General features: G+C 41.9%; 1 protein-coding gene across 1 annotated transcript in view; it reads right to left on the minus strand.

Moving 5' to 3' along the window:
- Positions 1-23054, minus strand: part of SCN8A (sodium voltage-gated channel alpha subunit 8) — a 165247-nt gene that overhangs the window by 94913 nt on the left and 47280 nt on the right. Inside the window, exon 2 of the mRNA XM_072972777.1 lies at positions 16433-16762. Within this exon, the coding sequence (XP_072828878.1) occupies positions 16433-16708 (276 nt within the window). The 5' untranslated portion in view covers positions 16709-16762. The remainder of the gene's footprint in view (positions 1-16432; positions 16763-23054) is intronic.

Here is a 23054-nt window from a genome sequence, read left to right on the forward strand (position 1 = left end):
CTTTAGGGTGATGAAAATGTTCTGAAATTAGATAGCGCTGATGACTGCACAACCTTGTGAACAAAAAGCCAATGAGCTGCACACTTTAAAACAGTGAGTTTTCTAGCTCGTGAATTATCTCTCAATGAAAACAAAATACCACAAAAATAAGAACAAACAAAAAATGAACCATAGAAGAGGTACAAGACATAGAAGAAGGTCTATAGAATGATACCACAAACATCTATGTACCCACCCATTAACCCAAGAAATAAAGCCTTACCAATCCTGCTCCTCTCTGCACCCCTTTCCAAATACATCCCGCCTCCTTCTCACAGAGGTCAGCATTCTTTTGAATTTTGGTAATGAAGTCCCACTTTTTAATGATATATTTCCAATTACTCGGAGCTCCCCCTCTTCTGAACTCCTATTATATTCAGAGTTTGTGTCTCTCATTATTCTCCAAGCTCTTTTTTAACCCTTCCCCTCCCTTCCCCCCCTACTCCTAAAACTACGTTTCAAGCTCTTAAGAGAGCAGGAACCAATCTCACACTTCCTCCCACAGGTCCCATATAATGCTCAACCCAAGCGGTCCCAATAAATTTTTGCTGGCAGAGTTTTTAAAAGCTCTTGATCTCTCAACTTCTATTCTTTCCTCTCCTGATCTGGCAGAGCACGCCATTCTCTCCACAATAGAAAAGCAGGGCTGGTACTGAGCCACAGACACCGCGGACGCGCGCAGTGCCCCGTCCCCAGTGTGTGGGACTGCGGTGTGACGCTACGCCTCCTGCACGAGGAGGCACTGGCTCTGGTGGGGCGCGCTGCAGGGAAAGCCCGGTCCTGACGGCAAGAGGAAGTAGGAGACCTGGGGTTAGGCTGAGCGGGGGTCCAGGGCCGAGCTATGGCTCTTCCACAGTTTGGCTTCTCAAAGAAACAAAGAGCCCAGGACTTTCCTCTGAAGTACTTGTACTCCTCTGCGTTTCTATAGCAACTCCCTCTAGGAAAATGCTAAGCCTTTTAAATAACTTCCTCATTCAACCGCATATTCCCATGAAGTATGTGTGAAGGAGGGATCATTATCCTCTATGCATTTCACAAAAGCTCAGGAGAGGGACACCACCTATCAAAGGTCAGGCAGCAAGGAGCAGCATATTATGCCAAGTTTAGAGCCTCTTTACAGCTTCTGCTGTGCCAGATTGAGAGGCAATTCAGTGGCAAGACGGCAGAGGATGAACCTGGTGTGGGGGATGGATTCTCTGGTGAATGAGAAATTTGAGCCCCTGGGGCTCACTCCATAAAAGCCTAAACAACAATGGATGAAGCACTGGCCCATGTCCCAGGATCTAAAACCACCAGGCTGAGTCTTTACAGAGTCACCTACCTGCCTTAGAAGAAGACAGGCAATAGGATGTTTTAAAGTAACACGCTCTGCACCTTCCAAGTTCCTCTTTTAGTTTAGTCATGATGGAAAAATAGGTCTAGAGGAACCACTGAGGGATCTCCTACCTCAGAGTCAGTGCCTGCACAGGACCTAGCGTGGAGCAGGTGCTCAGTAAATGTCTGTGAACAAATGCTCGTGTGTCTGAGGTGAGAGTAAAGGAGAAGAGGAAAAAGAAATGGAAGACGTCAGGAAACTGAAACTGTTCGACCTTGGTTGAAGAAAAACTAGGAGGGAGCTAAGATTCTGAATTAGTACAGTGATGAGTTGGTAAGAAGGAGACCAATGGTCCTGAGGAAAACCAGGTCTCTCTAGTGAATTTAAAAACCATGGTTTCGTAGATACAAAGGGTTTCTTAAGGGCATTTTGTATGTGAAAGAGAAGTCTCATAATTAATTTGGATACTGAATACTACATACACAATAGTTTATCATCACTGCTTTCCAAATGTTTATATCCTATATCTTCATCAAGTATAAAACCAGGAAACCCTTCTTCTATTCCAAGAGAAATAAACATAGAGTTTACACTAAACCTCCTGAAATGAAGGTGAATTCTCCATACTCAAGGAACAAGTTGTATTACAAGAAAATGTACTTTTATTGTTAAAATAATCAGATTTATATATGCTTCATTTATATGTGGTTTTTCATAACTTCATCTTCTGCATAAAGCAAGATGGTGTTTGGACCAACACCAGTTCTCAGAGCGTAGGAATTCCCACTAACACTGGGGCCTGCAGTGCCTCTCTGAGAGGTGGAACAGTACACATTAGGGGCCAGGAAGCGGCTTCTTTTACAGGTAGAGTCAGACAGCAAAGGCCACAGGCCCCGTGCGCCATGCAGATCCTGCTGCAACAGCTAGACCTGCCGCTGGGGTGCAAACCAACCACAGACAACGCGGAAACAAGAAAGAGCAGCTTGGCTCCAACAAAACCTGATTTACGGGCAAGGAAGTTTAAATTTCATATAACTTTCACACATCACAAAATAGTATTATTCTTTTGACTTTCCCAATCATTTAAAAATATTAAAACCCTTCTTAACTCCTGGGCTGCACAAAAACAAATGGCAGAGCGGACTTGGGCCATGGGTTGAGCTGGCTGATCCCTGATACACACTAATACCAGTTCTCACCTAAGTCAGACTGGCTGCTTAAGAATGATCTGATTAGCTTTTTTTTCTTTTTTTTTAATGCAGATTCACAAGTCCCATTCCAGAGGTTCTGATTAAACAAGCTGCAGAGGAATCTGTGTTCACCAGGATTTGGGGACTGCCGTATCACCTGAAGGAGCACATGTAGGTTCTCCTTCACCTGCCTCTCCCTGGCTGTGTGGCCTGGGGGAGCCCCTGCAGCTCTCTGGATCTCATTTTCCTCCTCTATGCCACAGGAAGGCGGGCTGCCTGATGGGCAGCTCTGACGCCTGAGTCTGCGATTTAGAAAATACACAGAAGCATCAAGGTTAAGTGCAACAAAGTCCAAACCACACTTTTGAGGAGAGAGCCCACCGTTATTCATTCTTTCACAGTGTATCTTGGTAGAACTCTCCTGAATGTTATTTTGCTCCTTCAGGTGAAACTCTGTCAAGTCCAGGGTCAACAGTGCTTGATACCATCCTGACCACAACGCTCTACATGTAGGTGGCTGGGGACAGCATGGGGCAGTCCCACAGGCTGCCTCTCCCTGCCCTATATCCCCTACTTTTACCCCCTGTTCTTGGCAGAACCAGACTAGGGGAAAGAGAATGGACAGCAATGATTGGTGATGGGCTGACTTTTTAAAAATACATACAAAAGCATTTCAAAGCCAAGCGCTTGGCTGATTAAATTTCAATAATCATTGTTAAACTGCTGGTAAAAATCCAGGAAAGGAGACTGTCCCTTGGTCAACACTGTGCTCCAACACCAGACCCTTTAAAGCCCAGGAGGAGCGGGAAGGACAGCAAGCTTTGGATTCTTACAAGAATATTTCTTGAGCAACAATCACTTGGTACCCATGAAGTCCAATAATATTTTACCTAATCTGTCTTAAATTAGATCTTTGTGAAGTAAATGAGTTAAAAGGGAAATTGAAATTGAATTGTGGTTTACTGCCCAAGGGAAAATATCCGTTTATAACAACAGCCAGTGAATGCTTGTGCGCACAAGGCCCATGAGGAGCGTGGAACAGCTCTTAACGGGTTATGGCAGCGAGTATTAATGAACGTGTCATGCCGGCATAAAATGAGCCTGCTGAAAAGCACAGGCTTTTCATTTCTAATTATCAATGTGTGGCTTGGAGCACACGATGGAGGAGCTTTGCCATGGCTAACTCAGGGCAAGAGGTGTTCTCTTCGGGGTCTATGATAAGCAGAAGGGACCCTGTGCAAGGCCAGGTACGAGCACATTCATATTCATACCAAACAAACCCCAGCACACGGCAAGCACAACACCACAGCTGCACACAGCTACCCAGGCACTGCCTGCAGCCAGCTCATCAGCATTTCCCCACCCTCACTCCAGGACTGGATTAATTTATTAAATCATACAAAATGTATAAATTAAAATAAAAGGTGTATAAATATGAAAGGATGGTATAGAGAAGAGTACACGGTGCAGGGGTGGAGTATATCGCAGAACAGAGAGCTTCTTAGAGAAAGGTTTATTATCCAGCCCCTGGTTCGCTGTGGGACACAAGGCCCAGGAGAGCAGTCTCCACTCAGCCAAGTTCTCCCCCTCCTGAGAAGTCATCATTTCAAATAGGGCAAAGGTCATCTGTAGGCATCTGATGACCTTCTGGCTGTAATGAACACCTAGTGGCTCAGAGACCGAGCTAACCTACAAGGGGGCAGCTGGGAACCAAGATCCTTTGGCTCTACCTGGCTCTTCTACTGACGCTGACTTATGACCATCTCCCAGGTTTGGACCTGAGATCTTAACTGTTTTGACCTCTAGAATTGCCTGACCCTGTCATATTTAGCTGACTTCACTAGCCTTAAATTCGTGCTTATTAAACCTAACACACACACACATATACATATATATACACACACACGTTATTCTCCCAGACCTGTGTACCTCTTCTGAACGACTGGCCAGTGTGACTTATAATAGTTGTTAGCTCTTTCCTGCCTAACTATAAATTCTTAATTCTGGTACCTTCTGCCAGGGGCAAATCCTCTCTGCCTATTGGTTTCAGAGTGTGCACACACACAGAGAAGTACTCTTCAACCCAACAATAATAAATATAGCTGATCTGAAAAACAGCTATGACAGTGACAACAGAGGTAGCCAGCTGTCCACTAATTAACAGCGATCTGACATTCGCTTCCGAATGTACAGCAGGCACACGATATAAGCAACGGAGCAGGCAGCAAATAAATGTCCTTTCAAAATTTCCCTGTTTTAATAAAGAAAAACAATGCTGAATCTAAACAGAGTCTACCTCAGACTAGGAAGCTGTTCAGAAATAAATGACCTGCACTGTCAAAACGACTACACCACGTTTAAGGGGTCCTGATGCCTTTCTTCATGCTAATCTGCTCGGAGGGTCCCTCAAGTAAAATTACAATTATAGTCCCCGTGTGTCCCAGGAAAGGCTCCAGCAAAGGCACAACCGGCCCAAATCTCCAGAATCCCTGTGTCCTGGTACCCAGCTTAGAAATACTGAACTAAAAAGCAGGACGTCAGGATACAGGCAATTTTTTTTCCCTTTTGGCTTATGCTTCTGTTTGAACTATATGAATATACAGAGCCCTCATCTTCCAAGTCTCTATTCCACCACACTGAGGATTCAGCAAGAGAGACCTCTAAATCCCGTTTTTATTTTTCATTCCTTTTATTCACTGATAATTGTATCTATGAGTCTATTTGAAGGAATAATAACCGTTAGTATGTACTAAACATTTACTATGTGGCAGGCACGCTGCTGAGGCGCCTGGTATTGTAGCAGGTTGTCTCACAGCAACCCCTTGACGACGTAGGAATATGTTATAGATGATGAAATTACGACAGAAAGGTTAAGTAACTTGTCCGAGACCAAAAAGTAATTTAGTGGTAAAATTTAGAACTGAACCAAGGCAGTCTAACTCCAGAGCCTACACTCTTAATCATCATATCATGCTGCATTTTTTAAAAAGCTTCAGAACTACTTAGCAAATCCATCTCCTCACCTTACAGACAAGAAACCAAGCACAGGGCACCCTGCCCAAGCTAAGAGCGGGAATAGGAAAGTTACCGGCTTCCAATCCTGAACTCTTTTCGGCACAGCAGGCCACCTGATCCAACCCTCAGATCAATGAAGAGATCTCTTTTACTTAATACCTTTAACTCTGGCAAAAAGAAAAGCCCTTGCATCTGCCACAGAGATCACAGCAGCCATGGGGTATTTTCCCAAGTTAAGCTGGGTGAGGGTAACGCTAGCACCACGTCTGTCTGTGGCTTTGCTGTTTTCCATGTTTCTGCATACACGTTCTCATTGGTTTGCCCTTGTAACCCCATGGCCTCCAACCCACATTTCAAGCAGGTTTGACTCCCCCTTCCTGCCCACTTCCTGGTCACAGGAAGCCATACCTGGCAGGACAGCAGCTGCTTCAGTGCTGAGCCAGCAGGATGCTGCCCACCCCCAGGCAGGGCGGCTCTGAACCTCCTACACGGCCCCTCCTCCTCACTGTCCTTCAGTATGACTTTGCCTTTGATCTCCTTCCCCTCTTGGGGTACCCAGCCTGCAGCTGCTCTAGGGTAAAGCACAAGGCAGGTTTATTATGTAAAGTGTATTAATGCCTCTGTTCACTGCATTCACATTCTACAATCTGTTCTCACTCTCCTCTCTTTTACACAGCAGCAGAGTAGAGCGGTTTACAGGCTTTGAGGCCACAAAGACCTGGATTTAAGACCAGCTCCAATGCTTATTAGCTGCCATGATTCTAGGCAACTAACCTAGGTTGCTAAGGCTCAGTTTTCTTATTGATCAAATAGGGGTAATGACTGACAGTACCTACTTTATCAAGTTATGAGGATTGAATGAAAATTCACAGAAAGTCCTTACTCTAGTGCCTGGCACAGAATAAGCACTCAAACAATGTGATTAAGATGATGTCATGGCCATGACACAGACCACTGCTGCTCCTTCTGCTCCTTGGCCTCACACATGGCGTGGCAGCAGGAGACTCTCAGGGCTAATATTCACGTTACTTAGTATTCACACACGTGGCACAAGCCAGTGGGACACTTGTGCATAAGCTAGACCAAGAGTCCAAAGTCACTAGGAGGCACCTCCACAGCTGCCCTGGCTCAAAATAGGCCCCAGAGGTTATTCAGACCTGAGAACTCTGGAAGTAGGAGGAAATAAAGACCGCTTAGTGTGCACACGGTGGGCTCCATCCTGCCTCTCCAGCTTTTATCTCCTGTCCTACCAAATCACACCCCATGCTCCAGTCACAGTGAAACTAGTCGTTTTAAACAATTCAACTTTTTTCTTGTCTCTCTGCCTTTGCATGTACTGTTCTTTAAACCCAAACTACTCTTTCTTCTCTTCTCCAACAGGTGAAATGCTTTTTTTTTTTTTAATTGAAGTATAGTCAGTTATAATGTGTCAATCTCTGGTGTACAGTATAATGTTTCAGTCATAAATATACATACATATATTTATTTGTTTTCATATTCTTTTCATGAAATGCTTTTTAATCATACTTTTATACTTTAAGGTACAGCTCAAATGTCACCTACTCTCTGAAGATGGCCCCATTCAGCTCTCTTCCTTCCTGTGTGCCCCCACAACACTTCATACTTACTTCTGTCAGAGCAGTTAACGTAGCATTGTCATTTTGTTTACATATCAGTATCTCTCATTGAACCCTGAGATCCTTAAAGGCAGGAGTACATCTTCCAACTACCATGACTTTTTTAGCTTAACAAGCAGAATATGTCACATGATGCCCTCATGGTACAAGGTAGACAGTTCATATGTGTTTGCTGAATGTACGAATGAATCTTAGTCATGAGGAAATGATGCAGCTAAAATCAACTAATAACCATATCCAACTTTCTGCTAGGTGTCTAATCGACGCTTTTCCACTCTTTAGCTCATCCACCCATAAAAATTCATTAATGTTAGTTTGAAAAGTCTTCTCATCTTTTCTGTCTTAGATACCATGCTGAAGATACAGTATGAAACAAACAAACAAAAACATACTAAATTCACAGTGAGGTAGTGCAAAACGATAGAAACTATTTTAAAATGCTAGTAGACAACAAAAACAAAAAATCATCCCGCAATATACTTTCTTACAGAGACAGCATGGTATGGTAGAAAGCCCACAAGTATTAAATTCACACACCTGGGAACTGAAGCCTGGCTCCACCACACACCAGGTGAGGGAATTTGAGCAGTAAATTAACATTTCTGAGCCACAATTTTTTCTTACTTGTAAAAATGTGCAACATTCTAACATTCTACTGACAGTTCCCTAATATTGGTGACGCTCAAGGACTGCAGAAAATTGGGGAGTCAACAATGATATCTAGAATTTGGGTGGTATCACGAATTAAAATAGCAGATGAAATAAGATAAGCAGGTTTGAAGGGAGAAAATGAGTTGCATGTACGGAGTTACCTGCGAGAAATCCAGATAGAGATGCCTGGCAAGACACTGAATATTTAAGGAACGTGCTAGGCCGGAGAAACAGAGTCAAGAGTCCTGAGAGCATGGATGAGCTCAGCCAGGCAGAGTGTGCCAAATGAGAGGGCCAAGGGCCAAGGGCTGAACCTGCAGGAATGTCAACATTTAAGGGGAAGGTGGAGGAAATGAAGGAGAAAGAGAAGGAATAGTCTGAAATGTAAGGAGAATTAGGCCAAGGAAGTAAAGAGCTGCAAGAATCAGCAAGTAATTAATGGTACCAAATACATCAGAGGTTCAGTGAAATAAGAACTGAAAAAAGTCTCCGTTAAATTTGGCAATTTGAGGTCATGGAGGATCTCATGTTGAGAATGTCAGCAGAGAGGTGAGGATGCAGAGTCAGGCTGCAAGGATGGAGGAGTGGCTAGGAGATGTGTAGGTGGTGATGGTGAGTAAAGTTTCAACAGCATGAGAAGAGAGATACTAGCTGGGGATATGGGGTCAAGTATGGGTTCATTAAGATGGGAGAGGCTTTGAGCATGTTTATAGGCTGAGGGGAAGGAACTACTGTGAAAGGGAAAGTTTGAAGTACAGAAAAGAGGGGGGATAACTGAGAGCGAAGTTCTAGAGAAGGCGGGGAGGCATGGATGGGCTGAGGCACAGGGAGAGGGATTGACCTTGAACAGTAGATGGGGTGCCTTCTCCTCTGAAATTGGGAGAAGCTTTTATTCAAACTTCATTCCATAGGCCAAACTTTGTAGACTCAACAAAGTGTCTGGAATAGGAGTGCCTCTTCAGAGCAGGTATCAACAATTCTGCTAGAATCAGAGTTGACAGAAATTGTCATATAATGGGGAAATCCTAATCTTGAATTGTGTCAAACAGAGTTATATGTAAAGAATTTACAACGCATGTGACTTTGGAAACAATTAGTAGAAGGCACATCCCTCTGTATACTTGACTGAGAAAGGATTTAAAATATGGTTAATTGCACTGAGAAGATCACCAAAATCACTGTAATCTTGAGACATCCTCTGACATTTAAATGGTCATTATTAAATAACCCAATCAACAGGTTAATTCTTATTCGAATAAAAAGATTTCATAGCCCACATCCTGTAGAAACCAACAGAGACTAACTCCTAAAATTACCAATCAGTGGAACTTTATGGGTCAGGTGATTAGTTGATAATACACATCCTAGAATTCAAGTAAAAGTTGTCTCTTACACACTATGTGTCTCAGAACTTTGGAACTGCAACTTAGAACTTGTACAAGGACTAGAGAAGACCTGAGGCTCTTTTCCCAAGAAAATGCTACGTTTAGCTACAGGTAGCTCATACTAATGCTAAAATGTACTGAACTCCTGCCTGTGTGAAAATCTAAGACTGGCAAACTCAGTGGTGTGACAATACGGGCTTTTAAACAACTCAGAATACCTGTAGTATGGGTCCTTTTAAAGATAATAATTTAATACCTGCTAAAAGCCTATTTAAGACACTGAGGATTTAAGAGAGCACGCAGCCTTTGATTCCTCTAGATTCTCCAAGTTTAGTCTCTGCACCAAGTTAAAGCACCACCATCTTTAAAGTACTTGGACTATATTATCTTTATTAATGCACCGATCATTATCTGTAATAATTTTGTTTCTTTGTTTATTATGTCTTCCTAACAAAAACTAACTTCCAAGAGTAGTATGTACAGCTTGCCTGTTTATTCTCAAAGGCAGGGAACAAGACCTGGGTACACAGAAAACACCCAGTAACAATTTATCAAATTATCAAATGAAGGACTGAATGCCCAACTCTTAAGCCTCCACAATCAATCACAAATTTGCATCAATTTATCTCTACAATAACTTGACTTCAGCCATTCCCCTTACTCTCACTTCCACCACCATAGTCCAGACCCTCATTACTTCACAGCTATTCTCTCTGTCCCAGTTCTCTTTCCCTCTGGTTCATCCTACAGATCACTGCCATACTCACTTCCCTAAAGCACAATTTTGACCAATTATCCTTACTCCTATTCAAAAACCTTCAGTTGTTCTCCACTGTTTATCAAGTAAAGACCCAACTTCTTAGTCTAACGCTCTAAATCCTCCTTGATTTGGCTCCCACTCTCCCCTCCCAGATGCATCTCCCACCCTCCAAATTCCAATCAGACTACTCTGCTTTTTCACACATTGTCCTAGGCTCTTGTTTCTGAGCCTTTGTTCGTATTGTTCTTTCCGCCTAGAATGTTTCAGTCTATCCTTCTTTTCTAAAATCCAAAGCCTCGTTCAAATATGATTCTTACTATGAAGTAAATAAGGCCTGTTCTGAGGCCCCGTTGTCAAAAGTGTTATCACACAATACACCACCATGTTATAATTACATAAGGGTAAGAATGGACTTTATTCATCATTGTTTCCCCCAAAAGAACCCAATACCCACAAGGCCTCACATTTAGGAAGCAGCCAAGAAGTGTTTGTTAAATAAATGGATCATACGAAGAGGCAATCCAAATTGGTATATATCCCATGTCAGCTTTCCTCATTTTCATTATAGTCGGTTAATATAGGGAGGGTAACACACCTCACACAGCCAAGAAAGAAGCAGAACACTTAATAAAGGTAGACAGGACAGAACAACTTAGAATATTCAGGTAACATTCGTTGTATAAAAAGACTTGATACCAATAAATCAAGAAGAGTGCCAGCTACAGGCACAGTGACCGTTCATTAAGTCTCTTCTAATTCAAAGGTTCTACAAGAGGAGAAATAAGACTGGTGGCAATTAACAATAGTAATTCAGTCCTTGGAAAATCTCTAACATGTCAGGAAACCCATTTCCTGATCTACTTCCTCAGCCGCTAAAGGAAACTAGTTCTTTGGGAAAGGAAAAGCTATATTGGTAATCAGTCTTTGTGCCCCTAGAGTTCTAGCCACTTTGGTAGATGGGAAAACTTTTCATTAGGGAAAAAAAATTCATAACGTCACCTTTCATGTTCAAAGCACTTAGAAAAGTACATAGTGTTTTCATATGCATTATCTCACAAGATTGACTCATTCATTCAACAAATATGGATCGAACACTTACTACAGGGCAGGCACTCTCCCAGCTAATGAGCACACAAGACGATGAACAATAAACAAATAAACATATCAGATGCCAGGTGTTGCTAATGGAGAAAGATGAAACAGGGTTAGCACAGAGGCTGTTCTGTTTTACACAGGGTAGGCAAGAAATCATCTCCACGGCAACAGTGTAGGATAGGGGGTTATCAGCTAGTAGCATAATCTTAACCTTCTAGATTAGGGAAACTGAATGGTTAAGTGATGTGCCCAAGATCACCTAGAATTAGATGGAAATGAATCAGAAACAAGATTTCCCAACTTTTGGTCTACTGGCAAGGCTAGAAAAGAGGAATCTGATTTAAAAATGTTTAATTAAATTCCTTTTCCTCCAGATAATGATACTTAGAGAATGGAAAAGACCCATACATGCACGTCATTAATCCATCATCCTCAGAATGACCTTCCTCCCACTGACTCACAAGCAGTTGCCACAATTGGATTTGGTGAATAAAATGATGGAAACATTTTATTTTTTACGTTGTTGAAAAAAAATTTTTAAACAACATAATAAAAGTTTTAAAACATGTTTTTATTCAAAACTGAAAGCCGCCTCTTTGTCCGCTTATTGTGCAAAAACAGGCAACGCAACATCTCCTCAGTAATACTTCAAATCACACCTAATGAACATAAACTCTCCTTTAACAGCCTGTCTCTGCTCTGCACACCTGGTGAAAGTATGCGAAAATAGATTCAGCAAGGATTTTCTGCCAGGAGCTCATAGGTGTGTGTGTGTGTGCGTGCGCGTGTGCGTGCGTGCCAGGAGCTCATGGGGTGTGTGTGTGTGTGTGTGTGTGTGTGTGACTTCAGAGTTCTTCATTTGAGAAAGCTGATGGCACTAATACTACTGGAGTAAGGAGAAAACTAAACCTTGCTGGGAACAGGGTGCCCTGCCATACCCAACCTAACTTAAACCTAAAACTCTAAAACTTCTTATCAAAGGTAGGGATGAGATCTTAATGTGTTAGAGAAATTCAGGAGGAAGAATCAGTTCCAGTGTAGAGAATCAAGTTAGGCTATAAGGAAGAAGGGGCCTGAGGGCTGGGCCTGGATGAATGGATACGAGTGTCAAAAGGTGAAGTTAAAGGACAGAACATATGTTAAGAGGAGGGAATGGAGACCAGAAGACAGGGAACACTAGGGAAACAGAAACTAATGTGCCACAGCTAAAGCATAATACGTGATAGGCATAAATGTGAGATAAAATGAGAAAGATATCGATGTAAGTCCAACTCTTACCTTGAATATATTACAGGTAAGGAAATTAAAGCCCAGAGAATTTAAGTGATTTGGCCAAGGGCAGACAAGAGGCAAAGGTAGAACTAAAAAGAAGGTTTTTATATTCCCAGTTAGGTGCTCCTTTCACTATATCATTCTGCTGGTAGGTTGGGGGACTGGGGTGGGTGGGGGATAATCTTTCTTTAAAAAATAAAAACATGTGAAGAGGTTAAGTAAATTCCTTCCAAATGACATGCCCAGCCGAACAGCGGTAGCAGCACTGCTACCGAGCCCGGGTCTCTGTAACGAGCTGCCTGCGGCTGCTAAATGACTCAGAGCCCCTTCACTGGAGAAGGTAAAATCCTAGAGCTAACTAACACAAATGCCATTCTTCCCCACAGAAGCACTGCATGTCGTAGGACCCATCCTAAGAAGGGTTATTAAACCACAGGGATTATCAGGGATGTGAGCAAAAAAAGTAGTTTTTTTTTTTTTGTCTCCATATTTGCATCCCTCGCTTCAGAAGAACTGAGCCAATGAAGGCTGAGGATCAATTAATGAAGTTAGAAAAGTGGGAAACTAGAAATATGCTGAACAAACTAAGAGTTAGGAGGCATGGGTTCTAGTCCTGGCTCTACCACTAACAGTGGTGTTGGCGTTTGACAAAATACTTCACTTCATTAAATTTATAAACCGAGGAAGCTGAACTACATGATGTCTAAGGCTACCATATTCTAGTTTTCTATGATTCTAGGTTGACTCCAATTTGCAGGAAAAGACAGACATGAAAACTTGAAGGTAAACTAAACTTTGGAAAACCATGTATAATTTCTAGGTCAATAGGTACATGCCCTATTCAAAGGCACATAATCAGTCCTATAAAGAGACAAAGAAAATGTAGCACTGGGCAGTTTGAGACAATCCAGAGAGAGGATGATCTGGATTGCTTTGGGGACCATCTGGGAAAGTCAGGTGAAATGCAACATTGACACCACTGTCAAAGACCTCCACAAGCTTATGACAGCTCCAACTAGCACCAGCTGGTACAAGCGTATCTTGAAAATGCGATACACACGTTTTACTGCCCTGTGTCCTTGGACATGGTGAAATCCACAACGGGATGAAACCAGAACTTTACTAATAGGGAACTAATGTTCTTTCACCCACTAAAATAAAGAGGAAAGGAAATGAGAAACCAGTTTCTATAAGAGTCACAAGAAATGGTCAATCAGGTAGAAAATGATACCTATGAGGAAACGATAAAGAAATCCACTTGTATCATTTAGCAAAGAAAAGAAATTCTACTTTGCAAGAGTTACTTTAAAGCAGCCCTTGAAAAACAAACAGAAGGGAATGTCCTCTTAAAGTCATTTCTACTCTCAGGATTTTTTTCTTTCTGGGTTGATTCCCAGTGTGCTTCCTTGGAGGGGAGACCTTGCTCATTTGACCTAGTGAAAGGCCTAGTTAGTAAGAAGTATTAGTAATGCTGGTGAAGATGTGCAAGTGAGCTTGAGCAAGCATGTTACTTTTAATCACCTGAAAAATCTCTTAATTAAAAGTACAATTAATACTTCGGAAGTGCTACTCATGTTCCTTCTTGACATGGGTGTTTGTTTTATAATAATCATTAAGCTATGCATTTATGTTTTATGAACTTTTCTGCATGATGGTATATTTCACAATTTTTTTAAAGGATTTAAGAAATACAATTAAAGTTATCTTTTGCACAGACTATTTACCCTTGTGATGAGGCCAAAGGCTGAAATCAGATTTTCAATCATGAAGAGCCAGTCCCCTACTAGAGTGCCATCAACGTCTGGCCTATGCAAATATTGGTACCCATTAGGGCCAGAGACTCACCCTCTTTGGGTCCTCACTCCCAAGCTAGGACCACTGAAATCTAAGGCATTGGGAATGGAAAGAGGCTGTCTATAGGACAGACACCAGGGGAAAAGGCAAGCCAAGGAAAACCAGGCTCTGACAACAAATAGCTCTCTATATTTTTCATATATTAAGTCAAATTTAAGAAAAGGAAATTTAATTTGAACCTGAGTTAGAAAAATAAATAGTTCAAATAAAAGTAAAGAGGTTTTAGCCATCTGAAAGGCCAGGATCCAAAGGGCTTTACCTATGTGCTTATTGCTCTTAGAGTATTTTTTTGAAAAAGTTATACCAGTTGGCCAAATTTATCTAAATAGGCATAATATAAACCCCGTGTTCTGTCATTTCTTTTTACCTCTACTAAGTCCATGGATGCAAGGGCAGGAAAGAGAAGGGAAATATATCTTAAAATATTTTGAAATTTTACAATCGAAGTATTTTTCTAAAAACAGCCCCAGACTCCATGTTCCTTTATTCACTAACGCAGAAAGTTAAACTTTGTATCCTTCCTCAGCCATCACGTCTACCCTCATTCGGCAAAGAGCCAGATAAAAAAGTTAGACTTGAAACAAGGGAGGAGTAAATGAGAAAATAAATGACAGTTTATGAAAACTTAGCCCCAGAACTTGACATTTTAAGAAGTCCTTAGAAATCTTATCCAATTTCTCAGGTTCTAGGTAAAACGTTCAGCCCCAGAGAGGTGAAGTAACCTGCTCAAGGACATGAACTAGCTTTGAGAAGCTTCTTTCTTTATTTACTACTTTCTTTTCCTATAAATTAGTTGTGGCAGCTTGAACAATACACTAAAAAAGATATATACTAAAAAAGAAATATACTAAAAGACAGCTTGAACAATACATATACTAAAAAAGAAAACTATAAATAATAAACATGGTGAATTATGGCAGACAGAGGATTTCTTATTTCTGCTGTTCTTTATATCATATCATGTTTTTCCCTTAAACTTTCTAAATTTCCCAGGCTACTGGTTCCACTTTTCCCAACTATGTAGCTGTTGTAAGCCGCCACAGAAGTACATGGGTGAAGGATCATTTTGTGTAAACAATGTCTCAACTGTTTTTACCATCGGGACCTAACAATGCCTCCACAACCAAAGCTAAATCAGAAGGTCTAAGCGCCTTATCTTACTTTTGTTCCATTATTAAGGCAAAGAAATTGAAATTTTTTCTAAAACTGAAAGGCAATTTAGTTAAGGGCAGTTTGTAAGGCAGTTTTGTTAATCAATGCAGTTTAGCTAAGCTTTATATTTGTAAATATATAAATAATTACACAAAGCCTTTTCCCCCTTCATCTGGAAACACCTATGGATTTAATTCTTTAAATGACATCCGTCAAATAAAATGGTGTCTGATGTCGGTCCTCAGTTTTCAATGGCTAATTACTTGGCGGGTGGATTAACCAGGGGCTTTGCTTCTTCACTCGCCTAGTTTCAAAAGATAATCATGAGAAAGAAACCCAAGGCTTGGTGAAATATTTGTTAGGGATGTTTGAAACTCTTGGCCCAATGAAGATTGGTATTTCTTTCACTCATGCTCCTTACCAGCAGGAATAAAGGAACTGAGTCCAGCGTAAGAAACGGTGCTGGCTCAACCCAGACAACTGTGTAACAAGGCCAAAGACCTGGTCTCCACACTGGCCCAGTTTGGTTTACTCTATTCTATTTCTGTCCCCAGAAGATCTAATGCCACAAAGGGGGCTAGATAAAAGTACAAAATCCACCATCTCCATTATATTAACAACAGGCTCTGTTGATGTTACAACAGTAACATCACCTTTATATTTAAAGATAGAAATTGCAATGTGGTGAGATTCTACAGGGCTGTACCACTGTTCACTATGCCATCTTTCTTGTATTCTATTAATAGTCCCATTTCATTTATGTTCCTCCTCACCTTTTTCTTTTTTCTTTCTTTTTTTTTTTTTTTTAGTAAATCTGTTTTAACCTTTCTCTGATCTGGCCTGGAGCCCAAAACAGAAGTCTCTATTAATGACTGAGAAGGGCCAAGACCCACAAAAGACCCTTACCCACAATTAAATGGAAAAAGAATCCCCATAACCTTGGACTGAAACAAAAGGTTAACTACTTATCCAAACTTTGGCAAAGAGACACAGTTCCTTCTCCCCATCTCCCCCAAGCCTGCAGGAAAGGCGTATCTGAAGCTGCTGCTCCTCCTCCTCCAACTCACTTTCTGCGTCAAATAGTAAGGGTCAAAGTCCTCCAGGGGAACTGCGACCAGGCCTTGTGGGATGTCCCCGTAGATGAAAGGCAAACTCTTCCCCGCCTCCAGGTCACTGTTTGGCTTGGGCTTGCTGTCCTCATCGTCTTCCCGGTGGCTGCTGTCGGCCTTGGGCGGCTTCTTGAGCTTGCTCTCGGCAATGCGCTTCTCGATGTTGGCCAGTGACTCAGGGGTGAAGGGCTTGAAGCTATCAGGGCCTGGTGGTGCGAGCAGCCGCGCTGCCATCTTCTCATCCTGCAGCAGCTTCCTTAGTTATGCTGCGTCCAGGACAGGTCAGCTCTGAAGAAACAGCAACACAGACAGCATTAATCAATCACTGCTCTAAAAGAGGCCAGGCTAAACCATCTCACGCTCAACCTTTCTTCGCAACACATAGTTTCTTCCATGACATGGTTATTTTCCTCTTCAGAAAATCTGAATGGACTGGGTGATGTTCACAACCACCCCTCAGGGGGATGAGCAGTCAGGGACAGCAAAACATGAGAATCAACTCAATTGCTAGTTTTTCTTATTGACTTAGATGCAACTCACTGTGAGTAACCACATACAGCTATAAAGGTATGGTCCATACTCTCAAGGAACTTCTAAACAAATAAGGCATATTTAACACTACCCAGGAGCACATATTACTTTGGGAATCCTTATATGCTCAAGTCACCTTCCTTTCCTGGACCTCTACTCCGTAAAGAAATACTCTTCCTTTCAAGGACAACACAAGGGTAAACTTTCACTCTTTTCAAATTTCAGTTTCCCAAGACACTAAACCCATCAAAACTTTGGAGGCACAAAATATAGATAAAGTAGCTGCCATTTGCTTTGGCTCTTCCGTTTCAAGTTATTTTTCAATTCACCAAGTTGTGTAAAATCGTCCAGTATAAAAGTTCAGAGAAGCACCTGCTCTGACGACTGAGCTCATGCCAGGGACCAACATAAAGCAGTTTTCTCCGTGGGGAGAGCAGATATTGCTTGACATACCTCCCACTCAGCAGCGGGAAAAGCAACTGAGAGGAATCTGAGAGACCCTCTGATGCAGCACTGACTGCAGGGTGAATGACAGCAGAAAGGCCCCTGAGAGGGGCTGAAGCCAGAAGGACAGGAAGTGAGAAAGGAATCACAAACCAAATTCCGTTCTAAACAGAGAAACTGACGTCGTGTCATCCTAGAGCCAATGATTTCTCAGCATGGCGTGTGAGGAGTCTGTTTCCACTGACGTCTATACAGAGTCCTGCATTATTTCCAGGGGACTCCCTAGTCAGTTACGGCCACAAAAGCAGCCGGGCAGGTGAGTCTTCCCGTGAAAGCGTTAGGGCTTCACTGGCAGCTCACCTGACGCTCATGACACTGCTCTTTCCCTTCGTTTTGTGAGCTCCACAGAGACGATCTGGGAAATTGTTTTAAAAGGCTAAAGACTGTTCTTTCCCTCCTACTTAGCCCTCAGGGTCCACTTCAAGGCAAGCATCCATAAAACTTGCGGCTCCTCAAGAGAACAGTAGTAGAGTTAACTCTAAATAATTTGGGAGTGTAATACCCAAGGGTTCTTTTCATAAAATACCCCCGCAGAGACCCCAGATTTCTCCCGTGGTGGTGACAGTGAAGTGTTCCAAGGAAGCACGGGGTGTCCGAACTCGGGCTGACCAGCTCCCTCGCTCACAGCCTGGGGCTGGCAAGGACAGAACCACAAGTCAGCTCCGCACTTGCACACGCAGTAAACACTGTTCCGCAGACGGTGGGGTGGAAGAAATCATTTTCATGGATGAGGCATGGGATTTTAGAGCTGTGAGGGATTTTATAGATCCAGCTCATTTCATTTTAAGAATCAGGAAACTGGGAGTCCAAAGAGATGGGATGATGTGCCCAAAGTCACGGGGCCAGAATAAAACCGTGACCAAAGAGCACTGACTCCCCCAACTCTTCCTTTTTCTATTATGACAAATACCAGCTACCCATCTTTCTGTCCTACTCTGACTCCCACTGCTCCCCAACAGGAACAGTCTGGTTCATCAAGTAAATCACATGCAAATGCCAATGGTTTTACTGATCTAAAACTGGATTCACATTGTCTTCCCCAACCTAAAATTCCTCTTCTCTCATCCCTGTCCTCTTATCAATCCCTGAGTTGCCTCCAGTAATTCCCACTCGTGCAAAGAATCTTCTCATCAGCTCCAGCCTTTACTAATTCTTCCCCGTGTGAACTCCTACAGCTTTATCATGATCTTAGCTAACATTTGTCACATACTTGTTATGTTCCAGGCATTGTTCCAAGCACTATGCTTGTGTTAATGCATTTAATCTTCAGAACGACCTATAAGGTAGACATTATTATAATCCTCATTTAACAGATGAGGAAAAAAGGCACAGAGGCCTAAGATAGCTTGCCCAAAGCTACAGAGCTGGAAAATGACGAAGTCAGGATTCAAGACATCATATTCACACTTGTTTTGGCTTTCAACCATTGTTCATCTGCACCATATAAATCCCCGGAGGGCATGAATGGCGTCTTAAACTTCTTTTGTATCCTTTTCACAGAGAATAAGATTATGCCTGGAAGCCATAATTGGTCCAAATACCTGGGACTCCTTGGCTCCCACAGTCACACTCACTCTCAACCCTGGGTCACCCTCAGTTCCTACTCAAAGGACAAAGAATACACAAAAGGAAGTCACTGCAGATGCTGACAAGTTCGTGTGACCTGACCGCACACACCTGGGTTCTTCATAGGTAAAGCCATGCAAGGCTAAGTCCTCTGCCTCTGCCTCTCTTTCCTCCTGCCTTCTCCAAGACCGTATTTCCCCCGCTCCCCCTGCTCTCCATCCCATTCTCAGTCTTTACTTTTCCCCTCCTACTTCTATATCCTCTCCCTTTACATCTTCAAACCTCCATTCTCTCTTCATTTGACTTAAGCAATCCTGGTTCTCATCTCTGTTACCCTGGTTCTGTCCGCAACTGCAGTCTCTTCTTCCCCTACCACCTTTTTCTTCTCTGACGGCTGGCTTTCTGCAATCTCTCTGCACCACTCCTTCTTTTAGGGATCTCATCTACTCAAAATAATCTGTACGTGGGTGATTTTCAGATTTCTATCACCAGCCCTGAGTGCTCTTCTGAGCCCCACAACTGCCTGTCACCACATCACAATTAAAGCATTTAAAACCACTCATCCTTTTACTTCCAAAACGGATTCCTCCACTTGGCTTTCCTCCTTCTGTTATTGGGACCATCGTTTTTCCAGCCACCCAGCACAGAACCCCAGTCACCTTTGCCCTGTCATCCTTCGCTGTCCTTGCCCAATCAGTTACCAGTCTAACTCTTCTTCCTTCAGAGTTTCCATTTTCAACAGCATCACCCCACTTCTGGTCCTCCTGCAACAGCCTCCCACTTGTGGACCAGTCCTCCGTCCCCCAGGTATGTCTCCAAACATCTGTTTCCCTAAAAGTCTACTTCCATTATGTCATTTCCCTCCCATGAATCTACTGGAGTTACAGAACAGTGTCCAAACTTCTGTGATTTCACTGTCATTCAAGGCCTTCCACAACCTTACACTTCTCAAGTGTTCACCCACAACCTTTCTTTTCTCAAACCTTCTTTTCCATTGCTTCCCTCCCTGCAAGAACATCTACTCTGGCGACTGGTTCTTGTTTTAATTTTCTAGTGTTGTTTTTAAAGGTAGAACAATAAAATGCACAAATCTTAAGTGCACAGACTGGTTATTTTGTAATATGTATACACATGTGTAACCACCACTCAGATCAAGGTACAGAAGATTTACTTCCAGCACCCCAGGTGGCTCTCTTGAGCTCACCTGTCAATAACCACCATGACCATCCCTGCCCAGCAAAAGCAGTTCTGACATTTAGCGCCATAGATTAGTTTGGCCTGCTCTTGAACTTCATATAAGTAGAATCTACATATACTCTTCAAAGTCTGACTTCTTTCATGCAACATTATTTCAGTGAAATTCATCTTTATTGTGTATGTAGCAACAGTTCATTCATTTTATTGCTGTGTACTGCAGTCCATGTATGAACATGGCATAATTTACTTCTCCATTCTACTTTGATAGACATTTGGGCTATTATGAATAAAAGCTGCTAAGAACCTTTCTGTACATGTCTTCTGGTGGCTGCACTTGCTCACCTCTTTTCAGCACACAGGCAGGAGTGGAACATGGGCTCAGAAGAGGGCATGTGTGTGTTTAACTTTAGCGAGACTCTAACCAGCAATGTAGGAGATTCCAGCTACTCCACATCCTCATCAACACTCGGAAATGACAGCCTTCTTAATTCCACCCATTCTAGTGGGCATACATACAGTGACATCTCATAGTTTACTGAGATGAAATTAACCATTTCAAAGTGAATAACTCAGTGGCAATTAGTACATTCACAATATAGTGCGATCACCACCTCTATCTAATTCCAAAACACTTCCATCACTACAAAGTAAAACACTTTACCCGTTAATCAGTTTCTTTCCACTCCCCTCCCATCCATCCTCTCCCTCAACCCAACCTCTCCCCTCCCCCAATTCCCAGCAACCATCAGTCTCTGTTCTGTCTGTTTTGATTGATCTATTCTGGAAATTCTTATAAATGGGATCACACCATTTGTAACCTTTCGTATCTGGATTCTTTCATCCACATTATATCATATGTCAGTACTTCACTGCTGTCTATGGATGAATAGTTTCATTACACGTATGTATCGTAATTTGTTTATTCATCCATCCACTAAGAAACATTTGGGGCCTCCCACTTTTTGGCTACGGTGAATAGTGCATCACATGTACTTATTTTAGTCCCTGCTTTCTATTCTTTCGAGAGTACACCTAGGAGTGGAATTGCAGGGTCATATGGTAACTCTATGTTTAATTTTTTGAGGAAATGCAAAACTGTTTTTTCCACAGTGGCTAAGCCATTTTGCATTCTCACCAGCAATATAAGCATGGTTCCAATTTCTCCACATCTTAGACAACATACATTTTCTTTTTTTTTTTTTCCACAGCCATCCTAGTGGGCGTGAAGTGGTATCTCACTGTGGTTTTGATTTGCATTTGTCTAATGCCTAATGATGTTAAGCATTTTTTTCATATGTTTGTTCCCTCACTTGAGTTTTAATTTGCTTTCCTCTGATGATACTGAGCACCTTTTCAAACATTTATTGGCCACTTAGATAGCCCCCTTTGTGAAATGAAATGCTAGTTTAAATCTTTGTCCACTTTTTTCCATTGGGTCATCTGCATTTTTTTTTATTGGAGTTCTTTGTATATGCTCCATACAACTCGTTTGTCAACTGTATTTCAAATACTTTTCTTCTTTTTACTTTCCCAATGGTGTCTTTTGATAAATAGTAGTTCTTAGTTTTACTAAAATCCAATCTGTCAATCTTCCCTTAAATGTTTTGTTGTTTTTCTAAGAAATCACTGCCTATTTCAAGGTCATGCAGCTGTTAAGGCTATATTTCCTTCTGGAAGCTTTACTGTTTTACCTTTCTTATTTAGACTTCTAATAATTTGGAATTGATTTTGTATATTGTGTGATATAGAGGTTAAGGTTTATTCTTTTTCTACCCAGAAAAAGAAGAAAATTTTTCTACAATTCCAATTGATCCAGCATCACTTAATAAAAAGTCTGGTCACTGCTGTTTTCACTGACTCCTAAATACACTTTCATTTCCTTGTTTTAAATCTCCTGAAGTTTTTCTTTCTTTCTCACCTAAATTCTATTCATCCGTAACACCAGCTTAAATTCCTCCTCCTCCTGGGGAAACTGTCTTGCAAAGAGTAAAAATAAACTTTTTAGACTTAGAAGGAACTCAGAGACCATCTAGTCCAACTTTCCTTAACTTTACAGTTAAGAAAACTCATTAGTAAGTTAGGTAAGAGAGTTGTTTAACTGCTCATTAGTGACACATGCAGAGCTAGAGCACAGGTCTCTGGGCCTCTGATACAATGCTGTTTATACTATACCACACGGTCTCTTAGGCAATGCACCTTGTCCATCACAACAACAAGTGCAAATTCTAGCCCTGATAGTTCTAAAAGGGACTCAACTATACTGCAAGTTGGGAGAAACAGATGCTTAGGGTTCCCTTCTCTTGGTCATCCAGGAGGATTAAGACCTGAAAATGTCAGCTGTGGCTGGGACATACACACAAATAAATATGACTTTAAATTAAGGAAAAGGGGGAGGAAGAGGGAAAGAAAACTGGCACTGGAGTGAGGTTACAACAGAGATGAAGAAAGAGAAGTCATTCTGGAGGGGTTGTTAAAGGAAACACCATAGGCAAGAATACAGAAGAAAAAATGTTGGGAGGAGGATCAAATAGCAAATAGTATTAAAAATCTGTCTCAGACTTAAAAGAGAACAAATTGGGGGACTCATACTTGCTGATATTAAAAATTACTACAAAGATACAGTAACCAAAGCAGTGTGGTACTGGCACAAAGACAGACATAAAGACCAATGGAATACATTAGAGAGCCCAGAAACAAACCCTCACATATGGTCAAATGATTTTCGACAAGAGTGCCAAGGCCATTCACTGGAGAAAAGAACAGTCTTCAATAAATGGTGCTT

Source organism: Vicugna pacos, chromosome 12 (genome assembly GCF_048564905.1).
Source record: "Vicugna pacos chromosome 12, VicPac4, whole genome shotgun sequence".
NCBI lineage: Eukaryota > Metazoa > Chordata > Mammalia > Artiodactyla > Camelidae > Vicugna > Vicugna pacos.